Genomic DNA, 21,091 nt, shown 5'->3' with positions numbered 1-21,091 from the left:
TTTAATAAACACTGGATACCTTGCTATAAGTTATTTTATCAGTATAAAAGATTAAACTGCTGAGTATGATCAATGGCGTCAACTTGAGCAGCCTTTTGTATGACTAAAGGGACACCTGAAATCTAACATTGGTAACGTAGCTTGTTCTTTAATTATATAGTTTCCAATAGACCCTTAAATTTGTAATTAATTATAGAATGCCACTTGATATTACCAATTAGTGTTATTTCACAAAACATTGTAAATTTTTTTTGAGGGCGGCAATGAAGTTTGGACTTGTATGATTGCAGCAAAAGGGAGATGAGAATTGGGAGCAGAGCTAAAATCAAAAGTAGAGAAGCACAAACTGGGGTAAATGAAAAGCTTAGAACTTGATTTATGAGCTTTCTTACAACTCTGCTTTTATATCTTGGTTTGCATACATGTGAAATATCTTACATCTGAGCAATGGGAAGAAAATGTCCCAAGTGCTGCTTGGCATTCTGTACAAAAAATGCTGTTTTTTCAGCCTTTGTATTTTTGACTTGAAATATTTGACCTGTCCTAGCATATGGGGAGTTTGGCACTCTGCCTAATTTTTGAGGAGCACAGCAGAGTAGTCAAGAGCACCCTCCAGGGGTTATTGCTCACACTATCTTGTCTTGTAAACCTGTCACTCAGTTTATAGACCCATCTTGTCCTGGGAAATGATTGATTCGCCATTATTTGGAAGAGATCCTATATGGATAATGCAAACCCAGTTTTTTAAATATATATTCAAGTTGTTTTCTTTGCTTTTCAGTTACTTGCAGATAAGGGAAGTGTTCAGGCTACATACTATGCTTTCTGTTTCATATAAGTGTCTCCTTTAATTGCACATTTATTGAAAGCCATATGGTAGATATCTCCTTATTCCTGTAGCCTTCAATCCTTTCATAACTAGATTTACGTATTGTACTTTTTTCAGTGATTTAGTCAACATATTTTGAATAAAAGTTTTGATTAAATAGCTATGTAGGGGGAGAGTTTTTTCCAATCTTGAGCTTAGCCAATGTTTTAATTTGAATCCGTTACTATTTGAGAGAAAAACATTTTTCTTCCTGTGCTAACAAATTGTATTTGATGCACATTTTGTAGAACAGTATAAGACCGTTGCATCATATAAATTAAACATTACTCCAATGTGCTCACCCTGCTTAGTGCATAGGGAAGTTCTCCATTTGCCATTGTTCATGGCATCAGTGAGGAACATTGGAGAGGTCAGAAAATTAGGGAAATTAATCAAACAGATGAATTTAAAAATGTTTCTGCAGTTTTTGAAGACAAATCTGAAAACAATTTATCTTTAGATTTGCGCTGGATGTTATTTTTATTGCTATTCTTGTTAGATTATTTTTGAAGATCTGTTTCCCAGTAGTTCAAAATATTTAAGATCTTCAGTTACTACAGTTCTAATTTTGAAAAATGGCTAAGCGTCTTTGCTTTATTTGGTTGATGAGGAAGTAACTAAAAGGGCTTTGATGCAGGTGAGATGCAACAGGAGTTGATTGCCTGCATCTGTCCTTTTCTGCAGGAGGGGCACATCAACCTTGTTTTGGGCAAAGCAGTTCATTTAATTGGTGCCCTGCTGCTGAATTCAGTATCCACACCCTTCTTCACCAATCTATTCTGACTGCAGTAGGTGCTATTTACAGGATTGCAGCCTCTCCACAAGCTAGTTTTCGATAGCAATTCCCAGCCTGTGATCTTTGTTATCAAGAATGTAATATCATGTGAACATCATCTTCTGGATTTCCTTCCAAGTCACTCATACCATACTGATTTGGACATATAAATCCCTCATCACTGCTGGGTCAAATCCTGAAATTCTCTATGTATCACTTCAAAAGGATACTAAGAATGAAAAAGATGACATTTATTAAAGTTATAAGATAAACACTTAGTAGTAGATTGTAATTCATTGATTTTCCTTCCCCAGATACTAGATAAGCTATTTTCAATTTTAAAACATAATTGTTAGATTCTGTATGTGTTTATGGTTTAATAAATTTGTTTGATGTCTTAAACAACAAATGAAGCTAGATGTGATGTTTTGAAGTCTGAAATGAGACCCTGTGATGACATAGAGGGTCCAATACAACTAATTAGAAAACAGGATTGAATGAGGGCTTCAGCAGCAGATGAACTGAGATGAGCAAAGTCAATTTTGTGCAGGTGGAAATGGGTGGCCTGGGTATATATGGTTGGAAGCTCTTCTCGGGGTCAAATATGACACCCAAGTTTCTGAACAGTCTAACTTAAACAAAAACAGAAACAGAAATACCTGGAAAAATTCAGCAGGTCTGGCAGCATCGGCGGAGAAGAGTACAGTTGACATTTCGAGTCCTCATGACCCTTCAACAGAATCGATGCTGCCAGACCTGCTGAGTTTTTTTTCAGGTATTTCTGTTTCTGTTTTTGTTTTGGATTTCCAGCATCTGCAGTTTTTTGTTTTTATCTCTAATTTAAACAGTTGCCCGGGAGCGGGATGGCGTCGGGAGGGAGCAGTGTTTGGAGCAGGGACCAAAAGCACTGGCTTTAGTCAAACAGTACTTAATGGTGATAAGCAGCCTGATAGTTTAGTAATAGTGGAGGAGTCAAGAGGTGATGGTGACCTAGAGCTGGGTGTCATAGGAACTTAATGTAAGGAATAGGAGCAGGAATAGACCATTTGGCTCCTCGAGCCTTATCATGGTTGATCTGATCATGTCCTTAACTTCTCTTTGCTGCCTGACCCCCACAACCCTTGATTCCCTTATAGATCAAAAATCTGTTTAATTCAGCCTTGAATATATTCAGCCTCCACTGCTCTCTGGGGTAAAGAATTCCAAAAATTAATGATTGTCTGAGAGAAGAAATTCCTCCTCATCTCCATCTTTAATGGGAAGCCCCTTATTCTGAAACTGTCCCCCTTAGTTCCCCTATGAAGAAAAACATCCTCTCATCATCTACTCTGTAAAGCCTCCTCAGAATTTTATGTTTCACTAAGATCACATCTCTTCTCCTAATTTCCCATGTGTATAGGCTCAACCTATCTTCGTAAGACAGCCCCTTTATTTCAGGAATCAACTTGATGAACCTTCACTGAACTGCCTCAATGTAAGTAATCCAATCCTTCCTTTAAATAAGGAAACCAAAACAGCATGCAGTACTCTGGGTGTGGTCTCACCAATGCGTTTTACAGCTGTAACAAGACTTCCCTCCTTTTATACACCATCCCCTTGTAATAAAGACCCACATTCCATTTGCTTTCCAAATTACTTGCTGTATCTACATGCTAACTTTTTGCAGATTCATGTTCAAGGACACCCAGAACCCTATGTACTGCAGCAATCTGTAGTCTCTCTCCATTTAAATAATAATCTGCTTCTCTATTCCTTCTACCAAAATGGACAACCTCATTTTTCCATATTATACTCCATCTTCCAAATTTTAACCCACTCGCTTAACCTATCAATATCCCTTTGCAAACTGTGCCCTCCTCATTGTTTGCTTTCTTATCTATCCTTTTATTGTTAGCAAGTTTAGCTACAATAAACTCAGATCGTTAATATAGATTGTAAATAGTTGAGGCCTCAGCACTATCCTTGTGGCACCCCACGAGTTACAGTTTGCCAACCTGAAAATGACCCCTTCATATCAACTGTGTCGTCATCATACATATGAAAGCTAACACTGCTTTCAGAGGATGTCACCAAGGGCAGTGTGTAGATGAGAAATAGGGGTGGCTGCCAAGGCTAGATCTTAACAGGACACCAGAGGTAACAGTGTGGGAGTAGGATGAGAAGTCATTACAAGTGATACTCTGGCTGGGATGAGATAGATAAGAATGGAACCAGGTGAGAACAGTCCCACCCAGCTGGATGACAGTGGAGAGTCATTGGAGGAGGTTGGTGTAGCCAGCCAGGAAAAGGACAAGGAGAGAAGGCTTACCTTTTTCACAATCATTTAAGATGTAATTTGTGACTTTGATAAGTACTGAGACAGGGCAGAAACCTGAATGAAGAGATTCAAGCATGGAGTTCTGGAAAAGATGGGCATGGATTTGGGAAGCAGCAGCATGTTCAGGGAATTTGGAAAGGGACGCTGGAGATAAAGCGGTAGTTTGCAAGGACGGTTGCATCGTGGGGTTTTTTTTTAAAGAAAAGCATCTCTAAAGGGAGGTGCAAGAGCAGAGGGACCTGGGTGCACATGTGCATAAGTCATTGAAGGTGACAGGATGTGTTGAGAGTGGCTAATAAAGCATATACTATCCCAGGCTTTATAAATAGGGGCATAGAGTACAAGAGCAAGGAAGTTATGTTGAACTTGTAAAAGACACTGATTCAGCCTCAGTTGGGGCATTGCATCCAATTCTGGGTGCCACACTTTAGGAAAGAAGTGAAAGCGTGAGAGAGAATGCAGAAAAGATTCGCAAGAATGGTTCCAGGGATGAGGAACTTCAATTACAAATAAATTAGATCGGTGATGTTGGGACTGTTTTTTTTTTGAGAGGAGATTTGATAAAGACTGTTGCCACTCATGAAAGCATTGAGAATGAGAGGGTGCAGATCCAAGGTAATTGGTAATAAAAGCAATGGTGACATAAGGAAAAACTTTTACATGCAGTGAGTGGTTAGGAATGCACTGCCTGAGGTGGAGGCAGGTTCAATTTATTGAGAAGGGAATTAGGTTGTTATCTGAAAAGGAAGAATCTGCAGGGTTATGGGGAGAAGGCGGGGGAATGGCACTAGGTGAATTATTCATTTGGAGAGCTGGTGCAGATGTGATGGGCTGAATGACCTCCTGTCCTGTAACAATTCCATGATTCTATGAATCTAAGAGGGGAATGGTAGCAGATTTAAAGGAGAGAAGGCCAACACCTGAAGAGAGGGAACCATTAATATTGGGGACCTTTGAGGAGGAGAGGAGGAGTTGGGTGGTCAGCAGTTTACTGGGAATATGGGTCCCATATTCAGGGTCATGGGAGCAGGAGATGGATCTGGTTGTCCTGAGCACCATGAGTTCAGAGAAAATTTAAGGGAAGATAGGAGGGAAACTAGAAAAATTTGTAAATTCAGGGAAAGAAGGGGCAGGGCAGAACTTTAGCCCAGTGGACTAGTTGAAGTGAGTGACGCAGCAACTTAGTGACAAGGAAATTCATGAGCTCCTCACACTTTTATTGTTGGAGGTGAGTGTGGAAAAGACGGGAGAGGGGTTTAAGAAGAAGGTTTGCAGTAGGGAAAACAAGAGAAATCTTTGCATTCCTGGATGAACTTGGAATTGTGACCAGTTTTAGTAAATGAAAGCAGGATCCGATAGTTCTGGCAGTAGTTAGTTAAATGAGTTGTTCACATCTTTCAAGATTGTGTACCTTGAAATTAAGGAAATGAGTTGATGGCCATATTGGGGCAATGGCCAAGGTAGGAGAGAGTAATAGTTTATTGGAGAAGAGGGAATCGGAGGTGGAGGTGAGGGTGTGGTTCAGTAGTTGCAGATATGTTGTTGTGAATGGAGGACCAAACCTCAGTTGAGATTTTGGAAGTGCAGTTGCAGGTTAATTGGGGTAAAGTTTTTCCCAGGGGCAGATATAGAAGGAGATAAGGTTGGGGTGTGGAAGGGGAATGTGTGTGGAGAGTGATACAGGGAAATGATCAGTGTTGAACTCATCTGTGATTGATATGACAGGACTAGCATGACCATGTGAGACAGCAAGGTGAAGGGATGGCCATGAATATGGGTTGAGACGTTTACATGGAGAGAGACATTTAGGGGAGGATAAGAGAGCAATGAACTCGGTGTGAGCATGAAGAATTGAGATGGAGGTTGAAATCACTGAGGATGAGCAGTTGCTTGATGCAGAGGCTGAGGGAAGAAGGCAGTGAAGATGCATGAGAAAAATATTTATTGTACTTGGGAGAATGCTAGAGAGTGCTGATTTTGAATGAGAAGTGAGAGGGGTGAACCAAGGTGAAATGCTCAAAGTGGAGCCGTAGATTGTCACACACGTCTGCAAGTTTTGGTCTGTCGTTCACTGCTCCAACTCAGGCTGCGTTGTGCCCCCATCCCACACCCAAAGTTGTCAATCACTGAAATCAGTTGATATGGTGAGAACTTGCCCTTTTCAATGCTCACACCACTGTTAGAAACCCCGTAAGTAGTTACACCTTCAGTCATGTATAACAGGTTTTTAATGGTGATCTTAGTAATGACTATCCCTTGTTCTAAAAAAATAATTTTAATATTTGTGGTGTGTTTTTAAATATCCCCATTATGATTAATTACTAGATTTTTAAAATTAAATTTTTTAAAAGTTTGAGTTCAGCTTCTATCTTCACCCCATATGTATGTCCCAATCTTTATTTTGCTTTATGTAACTTTTTTAAAAAAGCGATTTGATTTCAGTGCTTTTCATTTGCTGGTTGCCTGTCTGTGAGAATTCTATAATGTCATTAGCTGCTTGGGTAGCTTGATGCCATCAGTGCACCTCCACACTGGGAATCCCCATTAAAGAGCTCTTCAATCAATTATACGATGAGAGAGGTAAAATTCTCGTCTTTCTTCAAGATCAGCAGCAAGCCTCTTTGTTTCATTGCTGATCACAAATTCCAGGCCAAAATATCAAACTATTTCAACTGGCAACAAAATGAGATGGATATTCAATTGTATTTTCAGGTGGCAGAATTTCTCACACCCATATTGCCATATTGACCTTTGCACACAATTCCTTCACATTTATAAGATGGAATCGCTTCCACTTTACCAACATGCATGATCCTGCTTTAATGGTAATGGGTGATCTGCAAGTGAATACCCAGTTCCCAGGCAATAGTCATGACATATTAATTTTAAGACATTGTACCTTTTGAGGATTATTTGACAGAAAATAAGTACCAGTAGGCTTCTTGTAAGACCCGTGCTACCTTTTTTTAATCCTCGCTTCTAACAACGATGAAGAGCAGCAGAGAGCAAATTCAACAAATTGCATAGAGCCATCAGGATTATTATTGGCCTCTTCGGACAGCGCTTCAGATGTATGGACAGATTGGGACATCTTAGAATACAGCACCACAACGGTCTTCCAAAGAATGCCTAGTTGCAAAATTGCTATCCAAAGAGACTTGAGCATGGAAGAGGAAGATACTTAAATTGAGCAAAGTGCAGGACAACGTAAAGAAACTGTTGTTGAACCACCAATGCAAGCAACAGAAACCATATGGCCAGCTCTCAGTGACGAAACTTTGAACTTAGTATCACATCAGCCTATTGCATAAACAGTCCTGCACATGTGATGGTCAAAATGCACCTTTCCTTTTGTACTAGTTCACCCACAATTAAACTCATTGCTTCATCTACTACGATCACCATCAACACTATCCCAAGAAAGTGCCTGAACACAATTGATATAAAGCACAGCCAAATCTAAAACCGTCCAATTTCTAGTGCTTTCTCTTGCTGACCGTTTACTTGTGTATGTTCTGGAACCTATCCTGTTGTACCTTTTAAGTGGCGGTGAGGTGGCTGGTCTCATCTGTTGGAATCTTGAGATTGAGAAGACCTGTCCCTCCTTGATATGTCATTAGAAAGCCTTGCAACTGGCTTCACCGCACACACCTGGTGCTGCTCACTTCCTGTCACTTCTATCATTTTAGGGAAAAGAGCTGGATAGATAGGATTTGATATCTCCTGAGTAACAAGAGACTGATCATTGCCTACTCTATTATACCCTTGCTGCTGGATGCTCCCTCAGGTTTAGGGCAGTAATAAGTACATTGAAATTAATCATTATCAGTTTCTTTCCAGCCAATCCGCCAATATTTTGAAACTGCACAACTCTGATGTTGGAACCCAAGACCTCTAGCAGCAGTCTGAAAATTCATGAGAAACACAAGCCCTTTTTTGCAAGTAGCCTGGAGAATTGCAACTAGCTTGAAGAGAGTTGGATTCCAAATCTGTTGAAATGGCAAATGCCCTTTTAAATAACTGTACAAGAAGAAAATATGCTTCCAGTATTTAAACCTCTCTGTAACTTGCTAAATCAAATTGTAATCATATACACTTCTCCCTAACAGTAGGATTCATACCATTATAATAGTATAAAGTTAACATGCTTCCTGATAACAGAGCTGCTTTTGTTGTGCATCACATTATCTCCTGGCAACAATGAATTACAAAATCTGATACTTAGTCGTGAAATCTGTGTCCCTATGCTGCTCTGTTCAAAAGATGCAGGACCCTATCTAGATCTTGCATTTTTTCAGTAACTGATAACGTGCTAGTGAAATCATCCTAGGCACAGTATAAATTGTGCGTAGTCTGTTTTCCTACACTATACAAGTCGCTTTTCTTGTTTTCTGTGTAGTATTTGATGGGTGGGTGTGGGGCTGGGGGGGTGGTTGCTTAGGTGGGAATTTATCCTTAAGTAGTGTGACTGTTTCACAAGACCTTTTCTAATGGCTTACAGTGAAAAGAGAGGAAAGCCATCCGCTTGCCACAAAGCAACAGTACTACAAAGAACAGATTAAGGGTTTAGAAAAGGTCAATGTGGGTTTTTCACTAACTAAACACTGTCTTAAAGTTTCGTATGCAGAAAATAATGAAGTCATCTAAGAGTTTTTAAAGAATTTTTATTTCTTTTTTTCTGCCTGCATTTGGTTGCCTGCTCAGCAGGGGTGTTTAATCTTTCCAGGCTTTTGAATTGGCCCAATGAATGAGTGGGTAGCTGTCTCTCTAGGAGCTAGAAGCTTATTCTGAAGCCTAATCATTGAGCAAACATAGCCTTGCCCTCCTTCTCTAACAACCTTCATACAATAGCAGGGATTCTAGTGGAGTAACCTGGATATTGCACACTGGGCTTTGAAATGTAGAATGGATGAGCAACTGAACAGACTGTGGCTGATCTTCTGCCTCTTTTTAATTAAACGCCACAAGGCCATCAACATATTTTTATATCCTAATCAGATATTGCATATCAGCAGTACAGGACTTCAAAGTTCAGATTTAGTCAGGATAAACTGTTGTATTTAAACTGAAAACTGCAATAATTTTGAAGGGAAAAATTGTACCAGATGCATATTTTAGGGCCATTCTTCCCTTTTATGTGATTAATGTTTAAGTGAATGTTGTCACTTCTAGTTTTGCAAAGTGATATTGTACCTAATAAACATAGATGGGGAATGACATATGTTATAGTTTGTGTGAAATTTTGCTCCATGGTAGATGTATAGTAGGTGTAAGCCTTGGCTCAATGGTAGCAGCATTCTCACCTCTGGATAAGAGTGTCGGGGTTCAAGTCACACTCCAGAACTTGAGTGCATAATCCTGGCTAACACTCTAATGTAGAATCATAGGTGTGTCCCACTGATGGAGGTGCTGTGTTTCAGAGGAGGCATTAAACGGAGGCCCCATCTGCCCAGAAAAGATCTCTTGGCATTATTTGAAGAAGACTAAGGGGTTGGCCCAATGTCTTGGCCAACATTTTATCTTTCAACCAACACCACTTAAAAAGGAAAGAGGATATCTGGTCACTTGCCTCATTGCTGTTTGTGGTTCCTTACTACATGAAATTGGTTGCTCTATTTCCTTACATTACAACAGCAGCTTTTGGGTTTATGCTTGATAGGGACAAAATTGCAGGGCTGTGGGCTAAGAACCGGGAAATAGGACTAATTGGACAAATTGGCCCAGATATGATAGGCAGAATAGCCTCCTCCTGTATTGTATAATTCTATGAACTATACTTCAGAAGTACTTCATTGGTTAAGGACTCTGGAGGTCCTGAGGTGTGAAAGGCTTATATAAATGCAAATTCTTTATTTCATATAATAAAGATTTCCACATTATCTTAATAGTAGAAAATACTTTTATAAACATGAGTATATTCCATAGTTACAAGTACTGTTAAATGTTACACTATTTAAACAACATTTTTGTCTTTTTGTTTCATGTATCAGAAACCTTAATCTTGCCACACCTATCTCTCAATGATAATTTGATCTAAGTATGTAGTCTGATGTATCTATCCAGTTATGGCATCCGAGTATAGATGAGCAATTCTGAATGAACAGAAACCATACACTGCTTATCTTATTTTAGCGCACTCAATTCCATGCCAGATTTTATCTAGAGACTGCAACATATGTTAGAAATCAAGTCTCTTTTCTGTAAAATTTGCATTGTGTTTTCTATTTTTGTTGACATTAAACTGATGAATGAATGATTTAAACAGGTTGTGATATAAAGATTTTCTAATTAGCAGTTTTTGTCTGCAATTTACAAAGATCTTGATCCAAACATAATCCAAGTTTAAGCATAATATTTCTCAGCAAACAAATTATGCATTTCTCAGCATTCCATAATAAAATGAAATATTAATGTCCCATTAGCATGAGAAACTGAACAAAGCCCTTCACTGTGTAAAATAAGTCAAACTATCTGTTTGCTGTATTGCAGTTTGCTTCAAGGAAGCAGAGACCTAAATGTTGCAATTCATATGAGAAATCTATGTAGAATAAATGAAATGATGAGGTATAGAAATTATAGAGCAGGTGAAAAATTATAATTAACTGGACAAACTTGAATTCAATTAGAAAATAAAAATTATATTGTGAATGGTATTAGACAAAGTTTGCTTTAATTATCGATGTTCCACTACTTTTATGAGATTTATGAGATGACTTCAATATTGCTCTGTAAGGGTAAAATACACAAAGCTTCCGGCATAATGTGGCAATATCTGGGAGCTATGCAAAAATTCCCGTTGCAGTGATGATATTCTGTGTAGCTTCTGTGTTACTGAAGGAGCTCTAAGTGATATATTTTTGTATAATGAAGGATGTTACAGAGAAGGGCTCGTTATATTGGCAATTTTAAAATCACTAATCTGTACTTTATTTTATCAGAGAAAGCTGCTTGCCATCTACCTCCATCATGACGACAGTGTTCTTACAAATGTGTTCTGTTCCCAACTGCTGTGTGCTGAATCTATTGTCTCCTACCTCAGTCAAAATTTTATCACTTGGGCATGGGACATGACAAGGGAATCTAACAGAGCAAGGTACTCAATTTTATTATCTAACTTACATTTGTTTTAATTTGAGCTTAATATTTCTTACTGACGCATTATGAGCAGAAAAAAATACATTTTCTAAATGTGCTGTGATCCAACTTTAATGTTACTTTGAAGGGGAGTAAATACAAAGTAAGTATTGTGCAATCTAAGTGGTGCCCCAGTTTATGGAGATAATTTTTTCATTTTAGTTTCTTTGTAAGAATTTTATTTGATATTGCTGATAGAGAATCCTTTAGCAGTTTATTGGAAACACTGGGGAGTGTGGCATTAGACCCCTTATGTAGAGTTCCATGACCCTGTCACACAATAAGTTGGCATTCACCCCAGAATGGATCTCAAGGCTATGCCTTTCTCAACCCAACCTGAATTCATGGACCCATTATTTCCAAATGAACTGATCAGGGATACTCTGTCCCAACTGTTATGGAGCAGCCTAGAAGGAAAGAAAGCCTGGCCTATGTAGTTCAGAAAATGTGTTTGATGAACTTGTGTTCTTTATTATATGTTTTCTTTTGATCCTTTATAAATTTCAATTACTGAAGGAAAAATGGCTGTTGAAAAAATAATTCAGCAAGTATGCTCAGATTGTTGTAGGAAGAAGTGACCAAATTATGCAATCAGAGTGATAACTCTACGTTAATGTCCTTCATTAAAAATGTCAGCATTGGAATTTATAATGACAAAAAGTATGTCAAAATCCTGATAACTGTAGGTCAAATGATGCAGATAGGAAGTGCACACAAACTGCATAATTATTAACGTAGGTGGATAGTGGTTAAACCCTTGCAAAGAATAATTGTATAAACTCCTGCCAGGCGTTGTCATACCGATAGTAGACCACTTTACCCTAAAGCTTTTTTAAAAATGTTTTTGATTTGTGTCTCTTCCTCAAAAGAAATGGAGAGCCTTCTGAGCAAAACACTACACTTAGACTTCACTACTCCTTTAAACATATCTATCAAATCTTTCCAGACATCATTAGGTGAAATGAACAAAGATAGTTTGTATAATGCTTTAAGAGCAGTTAGTTAATATGCTTTTCTATCAGTACACTGACTTAAAAAAGGCCAGACTATTTGAAACTGGGATAATTAAAATGAGCGTGTTGAGGAAATTTATTATGCAAACCTTGGGGCAAAATATTACTCTTGCTATAACATGTATTCCCAGTCATGACTTTTTATAGCATGTGATGTTATCTTGCAAATACTTTGGCATTACTACGCATAGTTGCTAAAGTTATTGTTGAGTTCTTAAAAACAAAGGGAATCCTAAAGTGAGACTACTTTTTATTCAGAGATGCTCTAGAATCAGGAGAGCCTGGGAAACAGAGCTACTGACTAAGGATACAAATTTTCCAGTTAGTTTAAGTGATGCCTCATGATACCAAGGCCAGTCTCTAGTTGCAGCCTCCATTGTTTAATATGGGGCCACATGAGGAATGACCTGGTTCATGAAGTCAGCAGAATGGCCAAGCAAGATGGAAAACCCAACTCAAGGGTCTCTATGCTGGTGATAACATTAAGGCTTTTGCAAAATTGAGATTCCTGTGGTTGCATTTTGGAGGAGTTGTCACAAATATCAATCCTTAATTATCGATGCCACCATCTGAGCTAAATGGAGCACCATGGGGTGAGGTGAGAGTGACTGCCCTTCACGTCAAGGCAGATTTTTACCAAGTGTGGCATCAAGGAGCCCAAGCAAAACAGAAGTCAGTGGAAATTAGGGCGAAACTATCAACTGGTTGGAGTCATACCTAGCACAAAGGGAGATGGTTGTGGTTGCTGGAGCTCAGTCGAAGGACATCAATGTTTACCATTCTCAACTTTTCAGATACTAAAGCAGTCCGTGCCCATATGCAGCAAGACCCAGACAACATTCAGGCTTGGGCTGATAAATAACATTCGCATAACACAAGTGCCATGCAATGACACCTCCAACGAGAGGGAATCTAACCATCTCCTCTTGACATTCAGTGACATTACCGTCACTAAATCCCTCACTATCAGCAACCCAGGGTTACTCTTGACCAGAAACTGAACTAGACCAGCCATATAAATACTGTGGCTGCAAGAGCAGGTCAGAGGCTGGGAATTCTGCCATGAGTAACTCCCCTCCTGACCCCCCAAAGTCTGTCCAGCATCTACAAGGCACAAGTTAGGAGTGTGAGGCATACTCTCCACTTGCCTGGATGTGTGCAGCTCCAACAGCTCTAAAGAAGCTTGACGCAATGCAGGACAAAGCAGCCCGTTTGATTGGCACCCCATCCACCACCTTAAAATCCACTCCCTCCACCACTGATGCACAGTGACAGCAGCGTATCTAAAAGATGTACTGCAGCAACTCACTAAGGCTCCTTCAGCAACACCTTCCAAAGCCACAACCTCAACCACCAAGAAGGACAAGGGCAGCAGATGTGTGGGAAGGCCACCGCCAGCAAGTTCCCCTCTAGGCTACACATCATGCTGACTTGGAACTATATAGCAGTTCAAGAAGGGGACTCACCAGCACCTTGTCAAGGGCAATTAAGGATGGGCAATAAATGCTGGCCTAGCCAGTGATGCCCACTTCCCTTGAAAAAATAAGTTTTAAAAAACCTTGCACCTGTGTTTGCTGTGAAACTTGTTGGCTAAAAATAACAGAAACAAATGGCTCAGTTGACTGCTCAAAGCCGTTCAAGATTTTCTCAGTGTGCCCTTTGTTCCCCATGCATAATAGATTTTTTTTTCAAAAGTACTTTTTAAATGTAAACTTCCTTTCTGTTGTTTGTAAAATTTGGACTAAATTTTTTTGAGAGAAAAATATGCGGTGGTCAGAGTCTGACTAAGGAGTGGATTTTAATGGGGGGCAGTGCCTTGACTGATATTGGCATGTCTGGGAATTGTTTTTCTTTATTCTCTTGCATTACAACAAAAGTATTTCTGGGCTAGGCCTGGAGCAGAGTGACCAAATGATCTGAGACAATGCTGGAAGATGCAGGCTGGTGTCCAGGGACTGAATCTGAAATGGGGAGGGAGTGAAGCAGAGTCCAGAAAAGCCAAAGGTGATATGGGTGGGGAAAGAGGAGAGGAATAAGATTTTTCATTCTTGAAACACACGCCTCTGGTTGGTAACCCTAACTTGGGGAGTGGAGATAGGAGCAGAGAGACTGATAGAAACGGGAGTGTTGAACTGGGGAAGGCATCTGGAGCAAGTGTTGAATTGTGGAGAGCAGAAATGAATGGGGCTACTCCTATTAGTACTGAGTGTAGGAAGAACGGAGCTGACTTACTGTGGATGAACTTCAATTGTAAGACAGGAATGGAAGAGAACAGGATCATGTGCTGTAGGCCTGTGAAGCAGAGAATAGAACTGGAGCACTTGAGATGGACCTGGGAACGGAACACGTCCAGGATACTGACGCAGAGAGCAGAATGTCTAGAGCGGAAATCAGTGGAGAGTGAAGTGGGGGAAATACTGTTAGAAGAGGAATAATTGGCCCAGAACTTCAGTGGAGTAGCAATCAACATAGGGTTGCCATTCTCCTTCTTTTCACTTACCCAAGCCGGGAGCTGCACATTTCTCATGCAATCTTCCGTCCCAAGCCTGGTGAGCAATGTGCAGTGCAGCAGCCCTGGTGTCCTTTCTGTTTAGGGCAGCAGCGTCGTGGGGAAGTTTATGACTTGCTGTCGTAAAGCAGCTAAGTTTAAAGGCCCCAGCCACTTTGAGAAGCTAGAAGGGGTTCTTTGGCTTCCTTGTAGGAGGTACCATGGCCCTGCCTACACTGTGCCCCCACTGACACTGTAACTCAGACATGCTTGAACCAACCTCAACCATGCATTCCAGGAATGAATTTACGTAATAAATCCCCAACTTTCTTTCATATTTCACTTATGTTTTTTCTCATTTTATTTGTTTCATGTAAGTTATGTTCTGAGACACTCCTCATTAGTATTTGGTAAGGGAAAACGGTAAGCAGCAGGCTAAGACAGAGAAGCTGAAAAGGCTGGAGTAAAAAGGCAAAAAGTTGACCGAAAGTGACAGGCGACAATTGGAGAAAAGGAAATGAAGAGGCTAGAGTCAGAGATTGACAGAGTGACAGAATGAAAGAAGAAGCAGTGCTGCAAGAAGAAACAGTGTTACAAGAGACCAAGACTCTTTAAGGAAGTTTTCATCTCTGATCCTCATCATAATTGAGTCAGACCCAGAATATTGGCAGTAGATCAGAGAAATGTGAATCTTGTAGTGCACCAAAGTTAAAAAAAAGAATCACCTTCAATGTATTGCGTGAATGGTAAAGTATGATTGTCAGCCTTAATTGAGCCACCTGACCCACTGAGCATTCTTCTTATGGGAACAACAAAATCAAAACACTTCTTGAAAAACATCAGAAAATATAAGAGCTGAGTAGTATCACCAAAAAAATCTATTTTGGCTCAAGAAGGAAGAACTTCTAATGTGGTCTACCATGAAATATTTAATGTTTCAACAAACAATGAAAATGCAGACAGTGACACAGAAAATGTAGAGAGTGATACTACAGACATTGCCTTTGACACTGATGAAATGTTCAAAGTATTAACAAACATTGAGGAAATAGGTGTAGATGTAGATTCTAATCCTAAGAATTCTTGAGTGTGACACTGAGGATGCAAAGAATGATTCATAAAATTCATATAGCAAAATTTGTAAATCTAATTAAACTAGTCAAACCAATTAAATGAAAGTAAATTCATTGTGAAAAGAAATAGCTTCGTCAAATAATGCTTTTGAGTGTAATCGTTTTGTGTGAATTTAGGCATCTGTCTTTCATATTTCTGGTATTAAAATTGTTCATTGGAATAATTTACGTGAAAGAAGGTAATTCAGTGAATGTTGAATAAAATTGGTTGGATATAAGAAATGCTTCAAGTAAAGTACTTCATAGAAACATTTCTGTGGTCTAGTTTTTCATCTTTAATACCTATTTCATTCAGTGCATATGTCCGTAGAGTAAATATTTCAGCTTTGCTTTAGCTTACTCTTTTAAATCTTATTTTTATCTTTAGTCCCTTTATTGCCTGGATGTTGGATGGGTAGCCCAGCTTGTTCTTACTAATAATTTACTCTCCAAATCAATAGTGTTCACAACACTAAATGTTAGATGTCAGAGTTATTAAGCGTGCAATAATTAAATATGCACTTAGCAATAATCACAACAAAATCTTGCATGTTTTAGCTGGACAATTGCTTTACATTTCCAAGCTCAATATACAGATTGTTCGTATTCTAAAGCATTTGTTCCAACACCCACTCCTTGTGCCTTTGTTTCAATCCATTTGTATAACTATTCGCATGTTTCATAGTTTCTTTGGCAGCCTTACAATTTGTGAGATGGTGGTTTGCACCTTGATGTCAATTCTGTTAACCATTGCCTGGTGTGGCTCAGGCGCTCCACTCTGGCATGATAGTCTCTGCCACATTTGCTGCAAATGAAGACAGTGAGCTGAAAGGTGTAGGATTCACTGGCCTCTGTTTCCTTTGGGCTATCTTCTTAGTTAGATGAGCTTCCCAGTTTTCCTTGCCTCTTCCAATGTCTGTCCAAACAGTCAGCCTCCAGAGATCACAATTGTCTCCACGTTGTCTGCATTGATGCCTGCCAACCTTGTATCTCGCGTGCAAGAGTCCTTATAGTGCAGGTATGGGCATCCAGCAGGCCATGACCTAGTAGCCAGTTCACTGTGCAGAAGGTCTTTGTGTATTCAGCTGTCATGCATCCAGTGGCCGAGCCAGTGCAAATGTTGCTAGCTTAACAATGCTTGTGTGCTGATGGAATTAGCATACTTCAAGACCTCTAAGTTGGTGACCTTGTCCTGCCAAGAAATGCCGAGGATACACCTGAGACGATGAAGGTGGAAACTGTTCAGCCTTTCCTCCAGCCTAGAGCAGGCTTCCCGGGTCTCACTACTATAGAGGAGTGTACTGAGGGCACAGGCTTAGTAGACTCGCAGTTTAGTGTTTTCAGTTAGCTTGCTGTTGTTCCATACGCTGTCACTCAGCCTGGGCATAACTGCTGCACTTTTTGCAAAAAATGTATTGACTTCAGCATAAAGTGACAGATTGCTGGGTGATTGTGGAACCTTGATAACTGAAGCTATTAACAACCTTCAGCGTCACATTATCAATCCTGATAGATAGCTGTATGGCAGCAACCTAGAACATGACATTTGCCTCCCTGATGCTGATGGTCAAACCAGATTCTTTACAGGCATGAGAGTCTGTCCATTGCTGCTGAAGGTGTTTCTTGTCATGGAATGTTAGTGCAATATCATTGGCGTAGAGAAACTCTGATGAGGACAGCTCACTTTAGGCCTTGGATAGCAGACAGGAATGGCTGAACATTTTTCCATTAGTTCTTGTATGTAAGTAGACACCCTCTATAAATAATCTGGAAGCATATGACAGCAGCAAAGAGAAGAATATGCCAAGAGCATCAGCGTCAGAGCACAACCCTGTTTCCAACAGTTCCAAAGGATCTCAAATGATTCCGATGTTGTCCATCAAAGCTGACCTTCTCTTTCCATGACATTATGATGGGTGAGATCACATTGAGCAGCTTTGGCAGGCAACCAGTTTTCTCCAGGAGACCACCTCTGTTCACATGATCAAATGCTTTAGTGAGATCGATGAAGGCAATATATAGTGGGCTCCTTTGTTCATGGTATTTTCTCTTGCAGCTGCTGGATTGAGAAGATCATGACAGTTGTGGATCTTGCAGTTTTGGAACCACACTACGATTTAGGATAGATACATTCAGCCAGGAGCTGCAGTCTGATAAGGGCAACCCGGGCAAATACTTTTCCTATAATGCTCAACAGGGCAATGTCTCTATAGTTGCAAGCAGTGCTGTTCTTGTGTAGAGTCACAACCTTTGCGACACATGTACCCTGGGGCACTGCTCCCTCCCTCCCTCCAGCAGGGACAGAGAAGTCCATCCAGATGCTCAATGAATGCCAGTTTCCCCTGCCTGATGAGTTCACGTGATATAGCCTCATCATCTGGAGCTTTGCCAATGGAAAGCGAGGCAATAGCTTTGCTAAGTTTCTGCACTATGGGTTCCATATCCAGCTCTTCCATAACAGGCAAGCTGTCTATGGTGTCCAGAACCTCCTTGTGTTCTCCCTGGAATGCAACTCCAGTAGTATTCTACCTAATCTCTCCAGCTGTTTATTGCAGTTGGTGATAATCTCTCCCTCCTTTGTTTTCAAGGATGGAGCTGTTTTCTTTGCTGATGGACCTGTTGCCATCACACATGCCTCTAGCATTCTCTGTGTCAAAGGACATCTGGATAAACTGGCAAAGTTGTGACCAAAAGTCATTGACTCAGCACCGAGCAACCTGTCGGACTTTACCTCAAGCGACTCTTAGTGCATTCGGAATCATCTTGCTCAGATATCTCTCACAATTAATGTGTGATATTGTAGTGGTGTTGTAAATTGTATCTTGAAATATGTTCCACTTCTGTGTTTTGTGTGGCAATGCTGGAGATCACTTCTTCAATCGAGTCAAGGAACTGTGGTTCTTTTCTGGGTAGGCAGTTGAAATGAGGATGACCTTTCAGCTTTAAATGAAAAAGCTTCAAGGGTTGCATCCTAACCCTGGTGCACACCAGGGAGTGATCTGTATTACAGTCAGCGCTGCAGTAGCTGTGTATGTTGAGAATGCTATTGAGAGAACCAGGTCTGGTGGTGATTGGGTCCAGCTGTTGTCGATGTTCTGATCTTGGATGTCTCCAGGACACCTTGTGGCATGGTTTATTTTGAAAGAAAAATTTGAGAGAAAATGTGCTTATACAAAGCTAATGGTACTAGCAAAGCCCAAGAAGTCTCTGTCCATTTTTCATTTATCTTTCCTAAGCCATCATGTCTGTCAGGAGAGCCATGTCTCATTGTCCTCACCCACTCTTGTATTGAAGCCCCCAACAGGTAAAGATGTTCTGACTTGGGGATTTTGCTGATAGCATTGTCAACTCCCCGAAGAACTGATCTTTCGCCTTTGTAGTCGAGCACCGTATTGGAGCGTAGATACTCATGAGGTTAGTTGACCCTGATTGAATTGAAAGGCAGGTAGAGAAAACATGTTCTGAACCATACGTGGGTGATTCTCTCCTCGAGGACAGTGAGTTCTTTATAGCGAAGCCCATACCCTGTTCACAGGTTTCCAATGAACTCGTTCCCTGCCAAAGTGAGCCTTGTCTGTCATAGGTAAGCTATGTCAATGTTCATTCCACATTAATCACAGTTGTCTTGCGGGCATTATCAATAGCTGCAAGTCGTCATTCGGTCCCATTCACATGGTCCTGACATTCTAGCTTACCGTTTGAAGAGTTAGCATTTTTCTTCATTTGTTGTTTGTTTGCCTGGTGTGATAGATTGATCCAAAACAAAAACAGAATTACCTGGAAAAACTCAGCAGGTCTGGCAGCATCGGCGGAGAAGAAAAGACTTGTCTTTTCTTCTCCGCCGATGCTGCCAGACCTGCTGAGTCTTTCCAGGTAATTCTGTTTTTGTTTTGGATTTCCAGCATCCGCAGTTTTTTTGTTTTTATGATAGATTGGTCCATTTGTTTAGCAGAGACTAAGCTCCAAGCACCCATTATAGCAGGTGGACCATGGCAAGTCAGCACTTTGCTAGTCGGGTTGTCTGACTTGAGTGAGTGATGGCTGATCATTGGGACATGTTGGTCCTTCCTACCATTTGAAACAGCCCATAGCAACCTGTTTATCACACCTTTCAAATAAGGCTTATCATTCATTACTGCTGTGTCCTGTGTTGCATTAACATTCTGCGGTGAAATTGAATGTCCTCTCCAGGGTGCAAGCCTAGGCAAAATTTGCGGAGAATCTAGGCTGCCCAAATGTCAGGGACCCTCTCTTGACCTCTTCTATTGGGGTCAAAGGAATGTAAAACACTGCATTTTGGACTGGTTTGGTTGCAGGAGTTGCCAGAAAGATGGCATATTTAGACATCAGTCCACCTTTGGACTGCACTCTAGATTTTTGCCAGAGTTTACTCTCTTAGCCTTCAACCCTCCAGAGGTACCCACAAGGCAGTGGAGCTATTCACCCACAACTGCGAGTTTGGTTCATGAGCGCCAGGTCACGTCCACATGCCACTGGGCCTACACACTACATGGCTGAGGGCCAACCCACCTCCAAGTTCCTCTGACCCTTCAGCCTGGGCCCATGAGTGAGGGACCTTGCAGCCTAGGGCAATTTCTGTGTGTCACTATAAGGAGGCACAGCAAAGGACGCCGAAGAAGAGGCTCTGCATTGATGGAGAGATTTGGGCATTTGGCTCTCCATTTTGGACTGCTGCTCGCTAGCTGTGTGGACTGAAAATGAGAACCAGTAGTACACAGCGCGAAGCATGCTTATTCTCTCCACCCACGCACTAGACACATCACATTGACCTCATTGGATATCACATAGTTATACTCAATGCCAATTTTGTTACATTCTGTCCTTGTAGCTACAAACCCATGTTATGTTAAACAATATGGCTGCAAAACATCCTCTTCTATCTCCCTTTCCTTGATTGTCATGTCATATATTTACAGGCCATAGGCTGTAGCCTTTCTCAGGCAAGTGCCTATCCTAAAGTTTCAAGGTCTTCCTCCTAGGAAGGAACAAAGAGAACTTTTATGTCTGTCCTGTACCTGTATTATTTTTCTTGCCATGTGGCAGATTAATTTTTATCATTAAGGAGGTGGTTACAAAATTTTCATTATCTCACAATATTGTTTGCAAATGTCTAGTTTATTGTTCATGTTAACATTTTAAAGGTAATGTTTAGTTCTGGGAATATCATTGTTGTAAAGGTAAAGTGATTAAAATGCTGGGCTTTGGTAATTGCCAGAACACCTAAAGAAATGGCAGTTCAGAAGGTTACCTGTGTTTATTTAATAGAGTCAAAATAGAGGAGGGGGAGCTATAAAACAACAGTTTGGCCTATTTAGCTCAAAAATTGTAAATGAGGGATAATTTGCTTAAAGTTTGATTTGAGG

At 40.4% G+C, this 21,091-nt stretch overlaps 1 protein-coding gene across 3 annotated transcripts in view; it reads left to right on the top strand.

The window, feature by feature from the left end:
- faf1 (Fas (TNFRSF6) associated factor 1) overlaps positions 1–21,091 on the top strand; it is a 386,266-nt gene that overhangs the window by 214,305 nt on the left and 150,870 nt on the right. For all 3 annotated transcript variants that reach the window (XM_041208631.1, XM_041208632.1, XM_041208630.1), the window contains one exon: positions 10,899–11,053. In XM_041208631.1, the coding sequence (XP_041064565.1) occupies positions 10,899–11,053 (155 nt within the window). The remainder of the gene's footprint in view (positions 1–10,898; positions 11,054–21,091) is intronic.

Source organism: Carcharodon carcharias, chromosome 16 (genome assembly GCF_017639515.1).
Source record: "Carcharodon carcharias isolate sCarCar2 chromosome 16, sCarCar2.pri, whole genome shotgun sequence".
Lineage (NCBI taxonomy): Eukaryota > Metazoa > Chordata > Chondrichthyes > Lamniformes > Lamnidae > Carcharodon > Carcharodon carcharias.
Note: the sequence above shows the minus strand (reverse complement) of the source record. Positions and strands in the feature narration are given on the sequence as shown.